The sequence below is a fragment of the Phalaenopsis equestris genome, unplaced genomic scaffold (genome assembly GCF_001263595.1).
Source record: "Phalaenopsis equestris unplaced genomic scaffold, ASM126359v1 Scaffold000002, whole genome shotgun sequence".
NCBI lineage: Eukaryota > Viridiplantae > Streptophyta > Magnoliopsida > Asparagales > Orchidaceae > Phalaenopsis > Phalaenopsis equestris.
Window position 1 is genome coordinate 36546024 of NW_018164444.1, and position 18690 is coordinate 36564713.

Here is an 18690-nt window from a genome sequence, read left to right on the forward strand (position 1 = left end):
GCTATCTTCTATAAACATCGCCAACAACACATAAAAAATAAAAAAACTCAAACAACACTTATCTTGTGTCAATGGCTATTAAAATATCTTTCAACACAACCAAAGTGGCTATTTCTTAAGATTCAACTTTAGTTACCATCACTATTCAATACAAAGTTTATTATTTCAATCAATTTTTTTCTCTGCCCATCACAAAAAATATTTATCTACGAAAGGTATTGTCTTAAAAATTATTTCAATATTTTTCATGGTGGGAATTTTTTTCTTACTTATTTTAAGATTCTAAGTATTTTAAGAAATTAATAATCTCACTTAATCCTAATATTTTGTTATTAATATGATAATAAATAAATTCATGAATCTTGCTAATACATCCTCTAAGAGGGTGTATAATCTCTTATATATCAAGATAACTATATCTCTTTTACATGTACCCATGAAAAAAATTAATAAACCTTATATTCTCACATTGATCTAATTTTAATGATGTTTTTCATAGTAATGGATGTGTACTCAAAGATAACTATAAATGAATATTGATATCACACCTACATTTCATTAAAAATATTTATCCATAAAATGACATTAATTGAAGTAATTAAGACTCGCACTATCAATATGATATTTAAGATTGTTTTTTGGCATTTCTTATGTTAAAGAATAAGTTATTATCAATTCAAACTTATTTATAAACAAGAAATAAAGTTTGATCTAAAAGGGAACATGCTCAATAACTAATGTATTCTATTTAACACATTCTCTTATAACTAAATACTTATTGTTGTTATGCTTACTTTGATTATCAATCTTGTTACTTTTAACCATAAAGACGTTTGCTTAATTACAGGGAGCACCGCTCAATGACACAATATATCCCCAATGACCTAAATATCACATCCACAAATCTAAGGCTGGGAATAAAACTCTTGAAACATACACCATACGTGATAACCTCAAAATAAGAAAAACTTAGCCTCCAAAATTGAAATGAAAGTTAAATTTTGTTGACCCTCATTTAAGACATAGCTTTGCTAACCAAATATATCAGCTTGGCAATAACATGCCACCTTTAGCACTTTAAAGACAACTCTTTATCTTCTTTGTCGCTCATTTTTTTGTGAGCTGAAGTCAATTAAAAATTGGTCACCCCCATTATATTATTGCAGAGGGTTGATGGAGTTCACATTAAATCTTGAGATAATGACTTTAATTTGAATATTTTGATCTGTTTGTTTGAAGCCTTTGGTGATTAATTTTAATTTAAGAATTTTTAGTTTGTTATTTTGAGAACTTAATTTGAAAATTGATTTACAAGGGTACTCCTCTGGTTGAGATTTTCAGTCAGCATGGTCATCATTAGGATTTGATTGCTTTATTTGAACCATGTCGAGAACTTATTTCTTTCTCGTAAAGAATCGATCATAGTATTGGCATATGATTTTACATGAATCTTGCCAATTATGTCTTGCTTACAAAGAATCGAGTACATATATATATCCCTCTGAATGAAATTTTTTATCAACTTGGCAATTATCATAAAATTTGAGCATTTGAAATATTTATATTTGAAATTTATCAATCCAATATCTTTAGAATTTAAGTCATCTCAACTGGAGGCCTAAGGGTCTGTTTGGGGCAGCTGCAGCTCATTGAATAATCTGCTGATAAGCTGAATAAAAATAATCTGAGAATAAGTTAGGTGCTGTAGCTATTACAAATTTTTATTTTTTTTGGAACAGCCATACCACTACCAAAAAGCTGCCACCGCACCTAGATAGGTGCGGTGTGAAAACGCAATTTTCAGCATTTTCAAAACGCATAAGCTACCAAAATACAGTTTACCCAAATAGGTCAGATTTGTTTTCAAAACGCCACCGCACCAAATAAGCTGCCCCAAACAGAAAAAGGTAAATAATTTGGTCATAAAAATTTTATTTACACAATATTATTAGTTTTAGAAATTGTTCCTGTACTTTTTATTACTGGGAACGGCTTGTACCGCATTTTAACTTATTCATTATAAGAAAATGACATTTTGAGCACAAATTACACTTATTTATTTTGTACTTATGTTAGTTAGATTCATTGGAATTGACAGCCTATTTATAGTTTTTTTTATTTTTTTTTAAATTATTTAATTAATCATTTAAAATAATGAATGATAAATTATAAAATATATGATTTGAATTCATAATAATCTTGATGATACAACTATCTTGTTTAAGCAATGAGCTATAAATTATTTCTTGTTTCGTTTAGGGTTTAGGGAATAATATTAAACGTCCGGACAACGATTGTGATCCACCCCCACTTTTTTATTGTAGTTGTTGTCCGAACACAGTTTGCATCCGAATTCCAAATATAATATTTCTCAAATCTAGATATATTTCTCATATGGGGCATTTAAATACATACCTCTTAATTTATGTGTATTTACCTACCTAACATCTTATTCATACCATCCATGTCTTTCCAATCAGATAAAAAAAAAATTATAAATTTCTTTAAAAATGAAATGCAATGTTTTTTATAAATATATGTAAATATTTTAATATTTATTATATATCAATAAAATATTTAAGATTACATTTAAATACTATTAATATTATTTTTTTTAAAATAAAATATATTTTTAATGTATATATTTTAATTTCGCTATAACAACAAAAAATTTGAATAACCATTAAAATTTAAATATTAAATATATAATTACATGAAAAATATGTGATATGTATGTAAATCCGGTTTCTATTTATGTGGTGTGTTGTTCACATGGGATTCTTTGCCCATGGCTTCTTGGATTGTTATCCCCAGTTTTGGATCTAGGTTTTCGCCCGCTTGCGGAAGATTCTTTGATTAGAACTCGTTGATTTGGTCTCCGTAATCTTCCATCCGAGTGCTATAAAGATGCTCTTTGTCTGCTTTTTTTTAGCTTCTTTTTTCTCACTCCAAGAAGCTGTTTAGTTGATTTTCAGGTGATGTGCTTGCGAATTTTGGAGACTCGGATTTTGTTCTCGTGAATGGAGATCATAGAAGGAGGACAAGAAGAGAAGAATGAATGAAAGGACAGGAAGCAGATTAAGTGATAAGAAATTGGAGTTGGATTTTAGTGATAGAGTGCTCATCTGCTCTTCTTGATGGTTTGCGAATCTAGAGGTTTTGCCTATTTTGGCTGCGGATTTTGGGGGTTTTGCCTCTGGCCTGGGAAACACCGACGTTTGTTGCTTTGACACTTTAAACCCTAAATTCCAATTCTCTGTCCTTGTGTGGGAGAAAAGAAATCGTTCCTTACATTTTCCTCTTTCCTGAGATTACTTAAAGCTTGTTAAAGCTTCAGGAATTTCAGTCTCTCATCTTACAATAGATAAGCTTCCTTAAATTTGATGTTCTTCTGATGATATGAGCGTAAGGAAGTTGTGAGGTGTTGAGGTCTCAGTATTTGAGAAGAGGTTTGCAAATTTCTTTCAAGATGAAGTATATGAAGCTTGGATCGAAGCCTGACGCCTTTCGGTCTGATGGGCACAATATCAGGTATGGAAGTTTGTTCTGCTTGTTGCTAAGGGCTTATTTAGGTGCTTGTTCATATAGAACATGCTTAGAAAATGGCGATGATATCATAACTTCTGATTCATTCTGAAGGCGTTAGTAAAATTTAAAACACATACTAATTGATAACTGAATCAAATAAAATGTCGGAATCTAGTATATTCTCCATTTTCTAATCATTTTTCTAACTTTTAGCAACCAAATAAGCGCTCAGGCTGTTTAGTTGTACGATTCTAGTGTTAATTATTGATTTCGTCTTTTGTTTATCAGTATATCTCATAAAATTTCGAGTTTTGTAAACGATTTATGGTTTGAGACTGTTCGATTCTAGTTATATTTCACTTAGTTAAAGTCTGTGATTTTCTTGGTTATCCATTTTCATCATAAACATGTCTTGGTCTCTTGATTAAGCTATTAAAGTTTTTTTTTTTTTAATTTAATTTTAAATGTATTTAGGATGAATAGTTCTTATTGGAGATCAGTCCCTCAACTCCTCTTTTTTTTATAGTAATTGTGAAACCTACTATAAACACTACTTCAAGGGATAGAGTCGGTTCCCGGGGGTGGAGAAATAGAGGGAGAGAAAGAAATAGAGGGTTGCCCCGTCCAGGGGCAAATAGGGTTGGTCCTCGGGCTCGACGGTCCCTTTTATTCCACACAAATGAGGTTGCAATGTGAGCGTGAAGGGGAGCAAGTTCCCTACATGAGAGGGGAAAGAGAGCCTAAAGAGACTCCTTTTACATCTAAGGGTCCTCTATTTATAGAAAAAGAGAGAGAGGAGAAATTTATATTACATTAGCCCTTGCCTTTTAGGAGAGTTGAGAGGTGTATTTTGGTCTTTCCCTTGCTTGAATCGATCCTCCTGGAGTTTCCCGGAGCTGGACTTGTCGGTGTCGAGTGGTTGGTCCAAGTGGTCGATCGTCTAGGGGTGGAGGTGCTTGACCCATGTTGGCTGGCCGAGTGAGGGTGGCTGGCTGGGTGGCCAACCTATGTTGACCGGCTGAGTGAGGGTGGCCGACCGTTAGGAGTTAGCCAACTCATGTGGGCCAGCCGAGTGAGGGTGGGTGGCCTGGTGGCCAGACCATGTTGGTCAGCCAGGTGAGGGTGGTTGGTCGGCAGGAGGTGGCCTACCTATGTTGGTCGGTTGGTTGGACCCGGTTGGCTCAACAGTTGCGTGTCTATTGGTTTGTATATGACGGTGGATCGTTATGCTTGGCGTGGCCTATTCTTAGGCCATACATTACCACCCCCCTCCCCCAACTTCTTAGAGGCAAAACTACGATAAAAATGAAAAACTCATTAGTGCCAAAGACATCCTTTTTTTAAGCTTCTTCTTGGACTTAAACTTGTAACAATACTTTTGCTAGCCTTTTAGTGAAATAAGTTTTTTTTTTATTTTTTTTTGGAGAAAAAATTATTAGTTGAGGTTTAGATCTTTGGAAAATATAATCAAGCTTGCTTTTTGAATTTTTTAGATAGAAATTCTCACAATTCGAACTCGCTCCTTATCCTCTCTCTTATCTTTGTCGATATATCGCCTCCGGTGGGCCTCATCTTACGCCAAGTCTTAGGCGGTTTTGTCGTTGCCTTCGTAGGGGAAAACTGCTGAGACTCATTAGTTGGGTGATTTACGCCGTACCACTTGTAGATATTGTCACTTAGGTGTAGAGAACCACCTCCATAGCTTCTTCCGACTTGAGCGTATGGAGTGGGTTTTTTGAGATTTCTTGAGGGGGAGAAGAAGCTTTGTTTGCTCATCCCGTAGGAGAGACTATCTTTGGAATGCTCATCTCGGAGGAGAGATTTGGAGAGTTATTTTTATTTTTCTTCTGGAATGCTCTCCTGGAGGAGAGGTTTAAAGATAATATTCATTTCACCATGGGAAAGAGATTTTCTGTTTTTCTTTTAGATGCTCTCCCGAAAAAATAAAGATGGAGAAAAGTTTTTTGCTTATGGAGAGAGATTATTATATTTTATTTCTTCCTCCCTTTTAATATTTTCGTTTTCTTCTTTAATGAAAAGCAAACAAGGTAAGACATTGTGCTTATCTTTCTCTTGTTCTACTGTACACGGTCTTCTAGTTTTTGGGGTATGAGAGTTGTTCTTTCCTCTTTTTACTTTTGTCCTTTTCTTTTTATCTTTTCCTCCTTTTCTATTTTCAACTCTTTATTTTATATCTTGTCGCTTCATGTCCCCGTTTTCTTCTTTTTGTTTCCATTTTCTTCTCTTCCTTTTGTTTCCATCTTCTTCTTCTCTTTTTTTTTGTTTTGATTTCTTATTTCTCTGTCTTGGCCCTTCTCCGACCCGGAAGACTTTTCTTCTTGTTGGCGACACGATCTATACACACTGCACCTTTTACGATATTGAATCCGAATCTGCCATTCGGATCGTGCCCAAGGGATAGAGCTCCAAATGATTCCAATCTTGATCCTGGTCCGACTGACCATGGTTAGCTTTGTCTATAATTGAGGCTCTAGAGTTGCGAAGGTAGAGAAGACTATTTGTTCTCGCAATGTGCCCAAATGGAACGCTTTAGGCTTTTAAAGTCTTTTAATTTTATTGTTAGCTTTTTGTTTAAACTGAGTGATCTTGTTTCATGCAGTATTTCCCAGAATATTTTCAAGAGAGGGTGATATCTATTTATTTTCTCTAAATATTAAATTTTGAAATGATTTAAAAGAATTTTTTTTGCAATTGACTGGTGACATACCCGTGGATTCAATGGAAACTCAATTTTGCTTCTTTATGACAAAGCTTTGAATGTAAGAATATGGTTTTTAATTGGCTATCTGACTTATGTGCGGAGTGTGATTTTTTTTTTTTTTTGGTCATTCATGAAGGCATTCATAGAAAAATTTTATTTCCAGGTTTGTAGCTACAGAATTGGCAACAGACATCATTGTTAATGTGAGCGGCGTGAAGTTTTATCTTCATAAGGTATCACTAATCTCGTTTTGAATCTTGATGCTTATGGTATTCATAGACAGTTATTACTTAATTGTATAATTTCTTTTTGACGTCACTGTTATTCGATTGCTATACCATTCTTCATGTACTCATTTCTCTCCACGGTATCGAATTTAGAGAAATTTACTCAGGCAGCACACAATTTTTATGTTTTTACATGTCTCACAACTATACTTTCATACTAACAAACATAGCACTTCAGTGCTTTGAACCTATGCATGAAAATATGCATTTCACTGTTAAAAAATGGTAATAGTGCAACCGTTGATGTGATATTAAAAATTTGAGTGCTATGTATATGTAAAGAGTAAAGTGCCAAAGTAGTCCTCCGACTATTTACTTTGGGTCATTCTAGTTGCAGAGCTTATAAAAATGTTAAATTAGTCCCCGTCTGTTTTAATATCAGTTTAAAAGAGTTTGGGGACTAAATTATGAACTCTGAGACTAAAGGGACCATTTTGACACTTTTTTCCATATGTAAATACATGAAGATTGTGTGCAATGTAAATTTTCCCTTGATTATAATGATACTTCTATTAAATATCCAGCATGAAATATTTTTCAATTGTCTTCTTCATTTTTTGTGGAATTGCCTCCAACTTTTATAATGATTACTTTTGTTGCCATGAAGAGGAGGATGATTTACATTGCCATTGGCTTTGTGTGCAGTTTCCCCTTTTGTCTAAGAGTCCCCGCCTCCACCGCTTGGTTGTCGCCACAAGTGAGGAAAGCAGCGATGAGATTGAAATTCCCGACATCCCCGGTGGCCCTGCTGCCTTTGAGATTTGTGCGAAATTTTGCTACGGCATGATTGTCACCCTCAACGCATATAATGTTGTTGCTGCTCGCTGCGCTGCAGAATATCTTGAAATGCACGAAACCGTCGAGAAAGGGAATCTCATCTATAAGATTGATGTGTTTCTCAACTCTAGCATACTTCGTAGCTGGAAAGACTCGATCATCATGCTCCAAACTTCAAAGTCCTTTCAACCTTGGTCGGAAGACCTCAAGGTAACCAGCCACTGCATAGACTCAATAGCTTCCAAGGCTTCTATTGATCCTTCAAACGTAGAGTGGTCATATACATATAATAGAAAGAAAATATTGCTGGAAAATGGTATAGATTCGCAATGGAATGGTGTAATGAAGCAACAATATGTGCCTAAAGACTGGTGGGTTGAGGATCTCTGTGAACTTCAAATGGACTGCTATAAGCAGGTTATAATGGCCATAAAATTCAAGGGGAGAGTATCTGCTGAAGTCATTGGGGAAGCTTTAAAAACTTATGCTTACAGAAGATTACCGGACTTCAGCAAAACAATTATATCAGATGGAGAAGATCTTGCAAAGTGCCGCACTTCACTGGAAACCATTCTGTGGTTACTTCCTACTAAGAGAGGTTCGGTATCGTGCAGTTTTTTACTAAAACTACTGAATGCAGCATGCTTTCTGGGTTGCAGTGAAAATTGTAAGAAAGAATTGATCAAGAGAACGGGACATCAGTTGGAGGATGCATCAGTAGTTGATTTATTGATTCCTGCTCCAGAAGGAGGAAGCACTTTATATGACATTGATCTGGTTCTTAATGTGGTGGAAGAGTTTGTAATGTATGAACATAGTTGTGTTCGAAGTAGCCTTCAGATGTCAGGAGATATTCAGGAAGATAGGAGTTCAGGTTCAGTTTCGGGCAACTCAATGTTGAGTGTTGCAAAATTGATTGATGGATACCTTGCTGAAGTTGCCAAAGATCCCAATCTTTTGTTTTCAAAGTTTGTCGAAATAGCTGGGAAGACTATGGATTTCTCGAGACCAGTTCATGATGGGCTTTATCGTGCTATTGATATGTTCCTAAAGGTAAACTTGCATCACGCTTTAATGATTGAATTTGGAATTTTACTCATTATATATATATATATATATATATATATAACGTTGATTAAACTTATTGAAGCTTTGGGTTGGTGGTTAGACCTATTAGCATCAGTTATCTCTGCATATCATCGAAATTCTCTCTAGACTCCTTGATTATTTGTTGGTGTATTTAATGTCCTCTAAGAAAACATGTGCAGTGCATGCACTACTCTGATTGCTTTTTTTTATCATCATTTATGTGAAAACAATATTTTTTTTTCCCATTTTTTGTTAGATCCTGTGTTGGTTCCAGAACAGTCTTTTTTTTTTTTAATCCGCTTCAGCCTCTTTTGACCGTTATGGCAACATTTGGGTTGATCTGACATACATTTAAGGTTCTGTCCCATTAGTTTTAAAGCCACAACACCATAGGACTGAGAAGCCCATCTCCTTGTCGGTAGCAATTTAGGGCATCCAATGTCAAGGCTAATGAGAATCGAGGCCTTGAATCCCACATCAAACTCATCTCCCACTAATTCCTTCATATCAATCCTAACCGGAAATGCTGGTGCCTTCTCCTTTCGCGAAAAGATATCTCAAAAGAAGGAGCTCCACACATAGAGCAAACAATGGTGGACGACGAGCTCATTGCCACCAGTGACAATGCATTCGCCGGAGAAGAAATCAAATTCAGGGATTTGGTGGAGAGAGAAGAGGTGGTCTGAGAGACGACAAAGGCTCTCTATGTAAGGCGCCGATGGGTCTACGGCATCTAGGCAGTGGTTGTTGCTGCCGTTTTTAGAATTGAAAAGGTGGGAAGCTGAGAGGTGGCGAACATTGGAAACGGCATATTGCAGGCTGGCGGAAGGCGTTCGGCTAGAGCAGGGAAGTTGGGTGGACGTGTTGTCTTCGTGTTCTCGAATTGAAAAATGAAAGAGCTGACGGGTCGCACGGTGGAAGGAGATGGAGTGTTGTACTTAATATTTTTTTGCTGGGGGTAATTGAGGGCTATGCCTAGTTTATTAACTTAATATGATTACAAATATGACATCAATAGAAAAGCTATTAAAGGAAAACACATATTTGATAAAGAAACAAAAACAAAAACTTTATTTCAGGAAGAATAACTGAATAACGCAACATGGATGTTGGTGTATACTAAAGCAGCCTTTTAAAGCAAAGCTTGAGGCAGCAAGCGGATGATATATTCCCTAAAATCTACTGAATCACTAAATATACTTGAAAGAAAACTTTAAAATCCCATTCTGAATCAAAACAGAACTGAAAATTTGAGTTAGAATATTCATTAGATGCCGGTAACTAGAAAAACTATAAGATAGAACACCGATTCAAATCAACCGTAGATCCCCTCATGCTCAAAATAGATCATTTATCTTCTATAACATCTATCTCCTATGTGGCTGCATCCAAGTAAACTGGTCCCAGATTAGGGAAGTTGAGGCCACTAAAGTTCCTAGGAAGCGTGGTGGTATTGCAAGCAATAGCATGTAATTTCTTTTCAGCTGAGTTATGATGTAAAAAGTTTTTACAGAAGTAGAGATCTTTCTTCTTAACCCTTTGGGAATATTGGTTGATCTATACCAATAGTATATATAGCTCCAAATGGTGGTTTTGACAAGCTGCAAGCTAGTAGTAGATGAAAGGAGTCTCTGTTCTAAGCTGAGAGATAAACGTCAAGCTTATCAATAATTTTATGACAATCCATAGCATTCAACTTACTACCTTTAATGGCAACTTTCAAGCAATCCCAGGGATGTGTTTTATGTTGACCACCACTAACAATACATATTTGCTATTGAAGAATGCAACTGACTGACTTTAAGAAGATAGCAGATTTGGAGGCATTGAGACAGTTTTGTGGCCCAATTAAAGGTGTTAATCATAGAATTGAGAGAAGTAATGGACTGCAAAACAGTTTTTCCAAAAATCAATAAATTGTCAGAATAAATAAGTTGGGGGAAAGCTTGATGCCCCGAGGCATCTCTAATACATTAAAGAATTCCATCAAAGATGAGAAAGCATTCATCACTAATACAAATAAATAGGGTGACAAAGGGTAGCTATGCCTTATTCCAGAAGTGGAGAAAAAATAGGATTTGTTCTCTTTATTCAGAATAATTGAGAATTGAACATCCTTTGTATAAGCTTGAACCCACTTAATGAAAATACTAGGAAAGCCCAAACTTTCCATCCGACTATAAAGAACACATCTATTGACATGGCCAAAAGTTTTTCTTAAATTGATTAATTGGATGCTTTGAAACCATAGAGAAATTCATTAATTCGGATAATGTTATTTGTTATCTCTAGCAACAACAAATGCTGCTTAGAATTCATGAATGATGCTATGGAGAGTTAATGTAAGCCTATCATCCAATAACTTTATAATGACTTTGTAAATGGAAATACAAAAAGAGATTGACTAAATTATTAAAAGTTTGAGCATGCATTTTTTTTTGGGAAAAGGACAACGAAATAATGTTGGAAGTTTAGCGCCAACAACAACAACAATAACAAGCCTTTATCCCACGTGGGGTTGGCTACATAAATCCTTTTTCTTCATTGCTTCCTATTGAGTGTCATATTTTTATTTAATTCTAATAAATTAAGATCATTTTTTATACAATATTCCCAAGCCTTTCTGGGTCTACCTCTGCTTTTCTTAACATAAGTCGAATCTAAAATATCTACTCTCCTAACTGGATCATCAAATAGTTGACATTTAATGTAACCAAACAATCTAAGTCGGCTCTCTCTAATCTTGTCCGCCATTGGAGCTACACCAACCCTATAAAGGATATAATCATTTCACATTTTGTCTCTAAGTGTAAAGCCACTCACCCACTTAAGCATTCTCATCTCGGCAACACTTAACTTAGTTTTATTCTTTTGCAGGTCTCACTATCATCTTATAAAATTTTCCTTTCAGTCTAAGCAGTAATTTTCTATCACACAATAGACCTGAAGCATTCCTCCACTTCAACCAACCAATTTGAATTTTACTAATAACATTCCCATCTATATCACCATCACTTTGAACAATAAAGCCAAGATATTTAAGCATTCACACATTTTAATTATTTGATCACCCATAGTTACAACTTCGTCACTGGAGCCACTACTACTACTAAAATTACATTCCATGTATTTAGTTTTAGATTTACTCAAACGAAGGTCTTTAGACTCTAATTTAGACCTCCATAATTCACATTTATGAGATCTTTCTCAAGTCTTATCCACAAGAAGGATATCAAAAACGAAAAACATACACCAAATTGCATTCTCTTGTAAGTGTCCAATAAGAGCATCCATAACTAAAGCAAAAAGATATGGGCTTAAAGTCGATCCCTGATGTAATCCAACTTAAATAGGAAAATATTTGGTCAATCCTCCTTTTGTTCAAACACAAGTGACAACTCTAATATATATATATATCTTGAATGACTTAAATTTAAGTCATATCAACACCTTTCTTCTCTAGAACTCTCCAAAAATATCTCTTGGAACCTTATCGTAAGTTTTTTCTTAATCAATAAAAATCATATGTAGAACCTTCTTATTATATCTATACTTCTCCATCAAACCTCTCAATAAATATATAGCTTCCATTGCTAACTTGTCCATCATAAATCCAAACTGATTATGAGAAATCTTTGTAATATGTCTTTAGCCTATGTTCAATTGCCCTCACTCATAATTTTAAAGTGTGATACATCAACATAATTCTTGCAAAAAAAAAATCCCAATTCTCCTAAATATTTATGTACTTCAATTGAGATATCATTAGATCCTACAACCTTTCCACTCTTGATTTTCTTTAAAGCCTCCCAACTTCATTTTTACTAATGTGACAATAAATATGAAACATATTATTATTATTATTGACGATATTAAGATCATTAAGGTCGACATTTTTTCAGAAACTTCATTGGAAATTTTATCAAAATAACTTACCCAACTATGTTGAATATCTGTTTCTAAAAAAAGAACTTTTGATTTTCATCATTGATATATTTTACTTGAGTTAAATCTTTACTTTTTTTTTTCTCTTTGTTTAGCTAGTTTATACATATATTTTTCATTTTTTTAGTATCTAATATATTATAAATATTATTAAAACAGAATTTTCAAGATCACAGATTGTTCTCTTAAACTCCTTACGGGTCATTTTATATTTTTCTTAACTCTCTAAGATTTTACATTTAAACCAATTTTTATAACATGATTTTTTATATTTTATCTTTTTTTACTTATTATTATTCCACCATCTTATAAAAACTTTTCTTTTTGATTCTCCAAGTACATCTTTTGTCACTTGTTTAATTGTGTTTGTTATTTATTCCACATAAAATTTATTTTTTATGACATCCCAAATCTTGAAATCTTGAAGTTTACTCATAAAAAAAATTTTATTTGTCTTTAGGTGCCCCCATCTAATTCTATGACAATGATTAGTATTCATTAGTTTACAACTCTTCATCTTAAATTTTAGAACTAATAATCGATGTTAAGTAATTAAATTCTCACTTGGAATGATCTTACAATTTTTACATTCTCGACGATCCCTTCTTCTCATAAGAAAATAATTAACGTGTTTTATTAGATATATTATTATAAGTAATAATATGCTCATCCTTTTTCTTGAATAGAGTAGTAGCAATAACAAAATCATATCCCAAAGCAAAATTTAATATAACTTTATCTTTTTCATTAATCACTCCAAAATCATAGCCACCATGAATATTTCCAAAATGTTCAACCACTCTATCGACAGGTCCATTTAAATATCATCCAAAGAAAATTTTTGTTTCAAGAGGTATCATTTGTATTAATTCTTCTTAGGTCATTCCAGAATTTTTCCTTAGAACCTATGTTTAAGCCTACTTGAGGAGCATAAGCACTTATGATAATAAAAAATTTAGTATCAACAACAATCTTAAAGGCTATAATTCTTTCTATAATTCTATTAATATTTACAATATTATACTTCAAATTCTTATCTATAATTACACCACCATTTTTAGTGTGATTAATACCTGATTACTAAAGTTTAAAACCTAAGCTATCAATCTCCTTAGCATTTTCTCCAACCCATTTAGTTCAACCCATTTAGTTTTTTGAATGCATAAGATATTTATCTTTCTATGAATCATAATATCAACTAATTCCATTAATTTATTTGTGAGAGTACCTATATTCAAATATCCTATTTTAATATTAGTTGCATAGACCAATTTTTTTACTTGCATCCGTCTGTAATGTGTGAACGCTTGTTTAGTTGACACTAAACTTGAACATCGATGTAGCGGCCCTTACAAACTTTTCACTATATTCAGGTCATACAACGCGTTGCTTTCAGGGGATGTTCTAGCATTTACACAATGATCAAAAGAATTCACACTTTTCAGTGTATTTTTTGCTAGGAAGTTCAGCATGGTTAAAAAAATGCTTAATAGTCTCAATGCAATCCGTACAAATAATATCCCAAGCTTTTTTTAGAATTTAGAAGAGAAATCATCCAACTTAGGAGTTTTATTAGAACCAATCTAGAATAAATACATTTTTAGCCTCCGAATTAGAAAAAAAACAACATAGTTCATTAGCATCATAAAAATTAATATGATGTAAAACAAAAAAGGCATCAAAGTCATAAAGCCCACAAGAGGAGCTATTAAGTAAATAAAAAAAAGTAAGAAATATCATGTTTAGCAATGCCATCCAGAGCAGTCAGAAAAAGATTATCAACCAGTTGTTATTTGATAGTGCAGGAGTTATTCCTTATTTTAATTCTTTGATGAAAGAATTTAATGTCATCTTCTCTTTTAGATAACAACATGCATTTGGCTTTTGTTGATTCCAATTTTATTCACAAGCTAAACAAGTAGTCAAATCTTGTTAAATGGAGATGGCTTGTACATGAAGATCGTTATTAATAGGGTCATTCTCCAAATGAGCACAAATATCAGTTTGTTTCAGCTCGAGATACCTGATTGTGTGAGAGATAGAGTATTTAAAGAATTTCATTTCCACTTTTGTAAAGCAAAGCTAACATTTTTTAGCAAATTACACAAATCGAACATTGATCACCATTCACCGTGTTATTCTGCTTAGAAGAAATAAAAACGATGAAAATTCAATCAATGACTTAAGGGACGATTTGGGATCACGTTTTATCTTTTGTTTTTTGTTTTTATTTTCAAAATTAGAATATAAAACAAAAAATATATTTGCTTATTATTTTTTTTTTATTTTGTTTTTAAATAAAAATGTTTTTATTTTTAAAAAATAAAAAATAAGGAATTTTTTTTTTGTGTGTTTTTAAAATAGCTCCCACCGTCCCAACTCCAGTGCCTTCTTTAACACTGATGCAAAACTCGACACCAATGCTTTCAATGACATCTCTTGATCTGCTTTAAGATATGTGCAACGGTCAATTCATAGTTATTAGATAATGATTTAAATGATGCACGTGAATCTAATAGCTGATGTAGAATTTGAGTTGTTATATTATAATCTTATTCTCTGAATAAATTTTAATAATATGCTCTTATTATTTGTTAAATAAGTTATGATAAATATGTGGATACTTTTCACCCACATATTATTACAAAAAGCCCCATCTAGATGGCAACATATAGGGTTATGAGTTTGTTGTTTGAACCAATTAAAGGAATGACCAACATTTTGTAGTTTAAAAAGACCAGGATTGAAAATTCAGTCATGAAAACTATTAAGTTTACTTGGAAGCTGAGGATACTCGCCAATTTTCTTATTAAGTCTTCTAATGCCATTGAAATCTGCCTAGTTGATCCAAGGCCTATTAACAGAATTAGCCAAAGATTAGATAACATTCCAAAAATCTTTATATTTCATAGCACAATTATCAGCATAGATAAAAATAATATAGAAAGTGATATTTTAGCTGAGTAGCTAATGATGCCATGTATGTACTGAGCATGAGTACACAAAACATTAAAAGAAATTACAGACGAATTCCATTTAATTCAAATTTGCCCTTTATCTGCCATATTAAAATTATTCACAATGTTTTCATTAGAAAAAAACTTGTGAGAAATGGCGAGGGGATTAGAGAGCGAGGAGCAAAGCTTTATTTTAAGCTAACAAATCATATCAATGTGATTCTTTTTAAGAAGATCTCTGCAACCGGTGATATGAATATCATTATAGAACTCGCACACATTAGTAATAATATTTGGAAAAAACATAATGAAATTAAGATGAGAAGAACCCCATTTGCATCTTCCTTTTTGGCCTTTAGAAGAGGGGAATGGATAGAGGATGAAAGAGCAGCAGAAACAAACAAGCATAAAGTTGTGGCATTAAGTAGTGAATTTAGTGGAGGCAGAGAAGTGGAAGTATGACATCAGGAGGATTGAGAGAGGCGTTACTGACACGTAAAGGGGGTTCTTATGAGCATCAATGGGTGCTTCAGCAGAAGATTCCACCCTATCAGCTCAGGTGGAAGGTGGGTTATATTTGGAAATATTTAAATTGTGGAAATTCATTCGAGAGATTCGGAGTAAAATTTTGAACATAACAAGATAAAAAAAATCACAGAAAACACAAACTTTTAATGTGAAAAAACTCAAGAGCGGGAGAAAACACGGGCTTACACCAAACCAAGAAATTCACTAAGAAGAAAAATAAGGAGAATCAGACAAAGTATTACTACACTCGAGCCTCTTTAAACTTTGGAAAACTTCAGGACACTCTTCTTCTCTCTTTTGCATATGGGAATTCAAAATCTAACACCTTATTAGCAAAACCAAAACTTTAAGAAAAAAACTGCCCAAAATTGGTCACTGGCGTCAGGGCTTTTACGCATTGTGCTCTCGTAACCTTAACTAGAATTGGGCGTGATGACACTGTTTTCCAGGCTGTGGGCATTGCTAGCTTGACATTGGAGTGTTGCAGGTACAACGCCGATGTGTTATGTATGAGGAAAATAAAAGCATTCTGGGATAGCGCCCTCGAACCTAATACAAGGGAGCAAGATTCCCTCATTCCTCCTTACAAACTGTCAAACTCAATCGGCAAAATCGAGGGCTTTGAGTGAACAATTGATTAACACAATCAAGCTCCATAGAGACAAGGGAAACAAAGGGTTTGTGATATGGGGACTTCCAACAAAAAGTGAGATCATGATCAAAAGTGGCACAAAACTTGCAAGGATTAAGCTTCCACTAGTAAAAGATGGGGATCATAATAGCTTGATCTTTAACAGATATATTAATGAAATTTAGAATAGCAAGGTCCACATTAATTTGAGTATTAACCCTAGCATACGTTAAACTGGTTCCTTTGGCCGGGAGAAGATTAACAGCCAGAGGAACACTGGTTTTGCTAGCGATTCTTGAAATATATTTTCTTGACCAACAACATAAAGGTAAATTAAGAAATTTAATCCATACATGCACCTCACGAAAGCCCCATTCACCTACTTAAAATCTAAAGTCAATTTTTTAAAAATAAAGGGCCCCCTATTAATGTACCATGACCCCTCATCAAAATCATCTCATAGTCTTCAACACAACTCAACTTGAAAATAAAAATTCCCTTAGAAAAAAAAAAAGTTCAACAATACCCCATAGGTTCCAGGTGCTGTAAATAGCTTGCAAAATACTACCATAGAAAGGCCTTTTTTCCAACTTGTAACCGACCAAAATGAGGTTCCATTGCCTCGAACTTTCTTCACTTTTCTCCATCTGAGAAGATCTTCTCACAGTAGGAGGAATATAAGAATTGAAAAAAATAGTAGGATTAGGGATATCAGCAGAGACTATATTTTTCCAGTTTACCGTCATCCCGGACCGAGAATAGAGGTATTAGAAGAGGAAAGAGGGAAAAGATGAGGGATTCATGCAAAGACGAAGGGGTAGAACCCCTGGCCCACACGACCAGAAGAAGAGAGATTAGGAGCCGCATCCTTCAAAGAATGATATAGAGTTAATGAGCCAACAAATTCTCAACAATGGAAAAATTGGCTTTTGGGTATCTATTATCTGTATTGTTTTTTAAAATGTTGAAATGCTTATTTAAGTTATTTAAGAGTATCTCTTGCATTAAGTTTTTTTTTAATGAACACTTGGGTTTCTAATCGAAGCTACTCACAAAACTAAAATATGAACTGCTTAAACTCATTAGAGTGAAATTTATTAATATTTTAAAGAAATGTTATAGCAGGGTAACTCTTGCTCCCTAAGTTATGATTTACCCTGATTTTCTATCACCAGTGTGTGCAAATTAATTTGAAGTGATAAGAGGCAACTGCTATTACCATTTTACATCAGCCACACCTTTAATTTTGCAAAAAATTGCCTTCTTTTTGCATGTGCAGGAGCACCCCGACCTCACAAAGATTGAAAAGAAGAAAATATGCAATCTCATGGATTGCAGGAAACTATCACCAGAAGCATGCATGCACGCCGTGCAGAACGACCGGCTTCCCCTTCGAGTAGTCGTACAGGTTCTATTTTTCGAGCAAGTGAGACATTCCACTTTAGCTAGTGGCATCCAGCCACTTGTACCTCAAGCAATAGAATTTCGAGAAAACGGTGCTGCTTCCAACGGCACCTCCAGATCTGCTGCAACAATGGCAAACACCGGGGATGAATGGGATGGAGTCCCCACTGCCGGTGACATCAACTCTCTTAATGCCATGAAGCTGGTTGGTCGACGAGCTACAGGAAGCGAAAAGAGCAGCAGCAGTGGAGATGCAAGCAAGAATTGCGACGATAAAGTTGATAAAGCTGCCGGAAAAGTGAAGTCTGTTCTCATGCCTAACAGAATGCTGAGCAAGTTGTGGTCCGGGAAGGTGCACGGCGGCGAGAACAGCAGCTCCGACACATCCGACGGCCATGGGTCAATTAACCCTGAAGAAGTCAAGTCCACCGCATCAAGGAACATCAGATATTCAGTTACTTAAAAGCTGGAGTAGGTTTTGTTACAGAGATTCATGAATTATAAGTAGTTTTGGCAGAATCGGCTGAACTGATGAAATCTATCAGATCGCTGCTGTGTATTGTTGTGTATTGCGGTTCGTTACTGTGTACAGAATCTGTAATGTAATATTTTGTTCATTGTAATACACAACAATACATAGAAATGTTCGGGGGCAAAAGGCAAAAATAGCTCTGTTGTGTTTTGGGCGCTGGCGGCAATGTTTCTCATGCAAGACCAGCTCTGAGATTGTTGGGGACCTGTAGATATTTTATGGGTTTACAGTTCACAATGGGAGAAAATTTTTGCTGTAACATGGATTTGATGAAGAAAAATGCGTTTGGA

At 34.4% G+C, this 18690-nt stretch overlaps 1 protein-coding gene across 4 annotated transcripts; it reads left to right on the forward strand.

The window, feature by feature from the left end:
- Positions 1–2769: 2769 nt before the first annotated feature.
- On the forward strand, positions 2770–18690 carry LOC110025558 (BTB/POZ domain-containing protein NPY3-like). 4 transcript variants are annotated; one of them, XM_020726122.1, is made up of 5 exons: positions 2770–2880; positions 2965–3531; positions 6414–6483; positions 7183–8367; positions 17744–18690. In XM_020726122.1, exons 2-5 carry the CDS (start codon positions 3470–3472, stop codon positions 18329–18331), a joined length of 1905 nt encoding a protein of 634 aa, XP_020581781.1. In that variant the 5' UTR covers positions 2770–2880; positions 2965–3469; the 3' UTR covers positions 18332–18690. The 4 variants fall into 4 exon arrangements, with proteins under 4 accessions (XP_020581781.1, XP_020581790.1, XP_020581796.1 ...); XM_020726131.1 differs by having other exon boundaries at positions 2770–2874; XM_020726137.1 differs by having other exon boundaries at positions 2770–2874; positions 2976–3531.

Excerpts from the sequence above, each read along its gene's own strand:
- LOC110025558 (XM_020726114.1), top strand. The coding sequence starts at position 3,470 with ATGAAGTATATGAAGCTTGGATCGAAGCCTGACGCCTTTCGGTCTGAT. Across the intron at positions 6,484-7,182 it reads TGAAGTTTTATCTTCATAAG|TTTCCCCTTTTGTCTAAGAG; the intron begins GTATCACTAATC and ends CTTTGTGTGCAG. Across the intron at positions 8,368-17,743 it reads CTATTGATATGTTCCTAAAG|GAGCACCCCGACCTCACAAA; the intron begins GTAAACTTGCAT and ends TTGCATGTGCAG.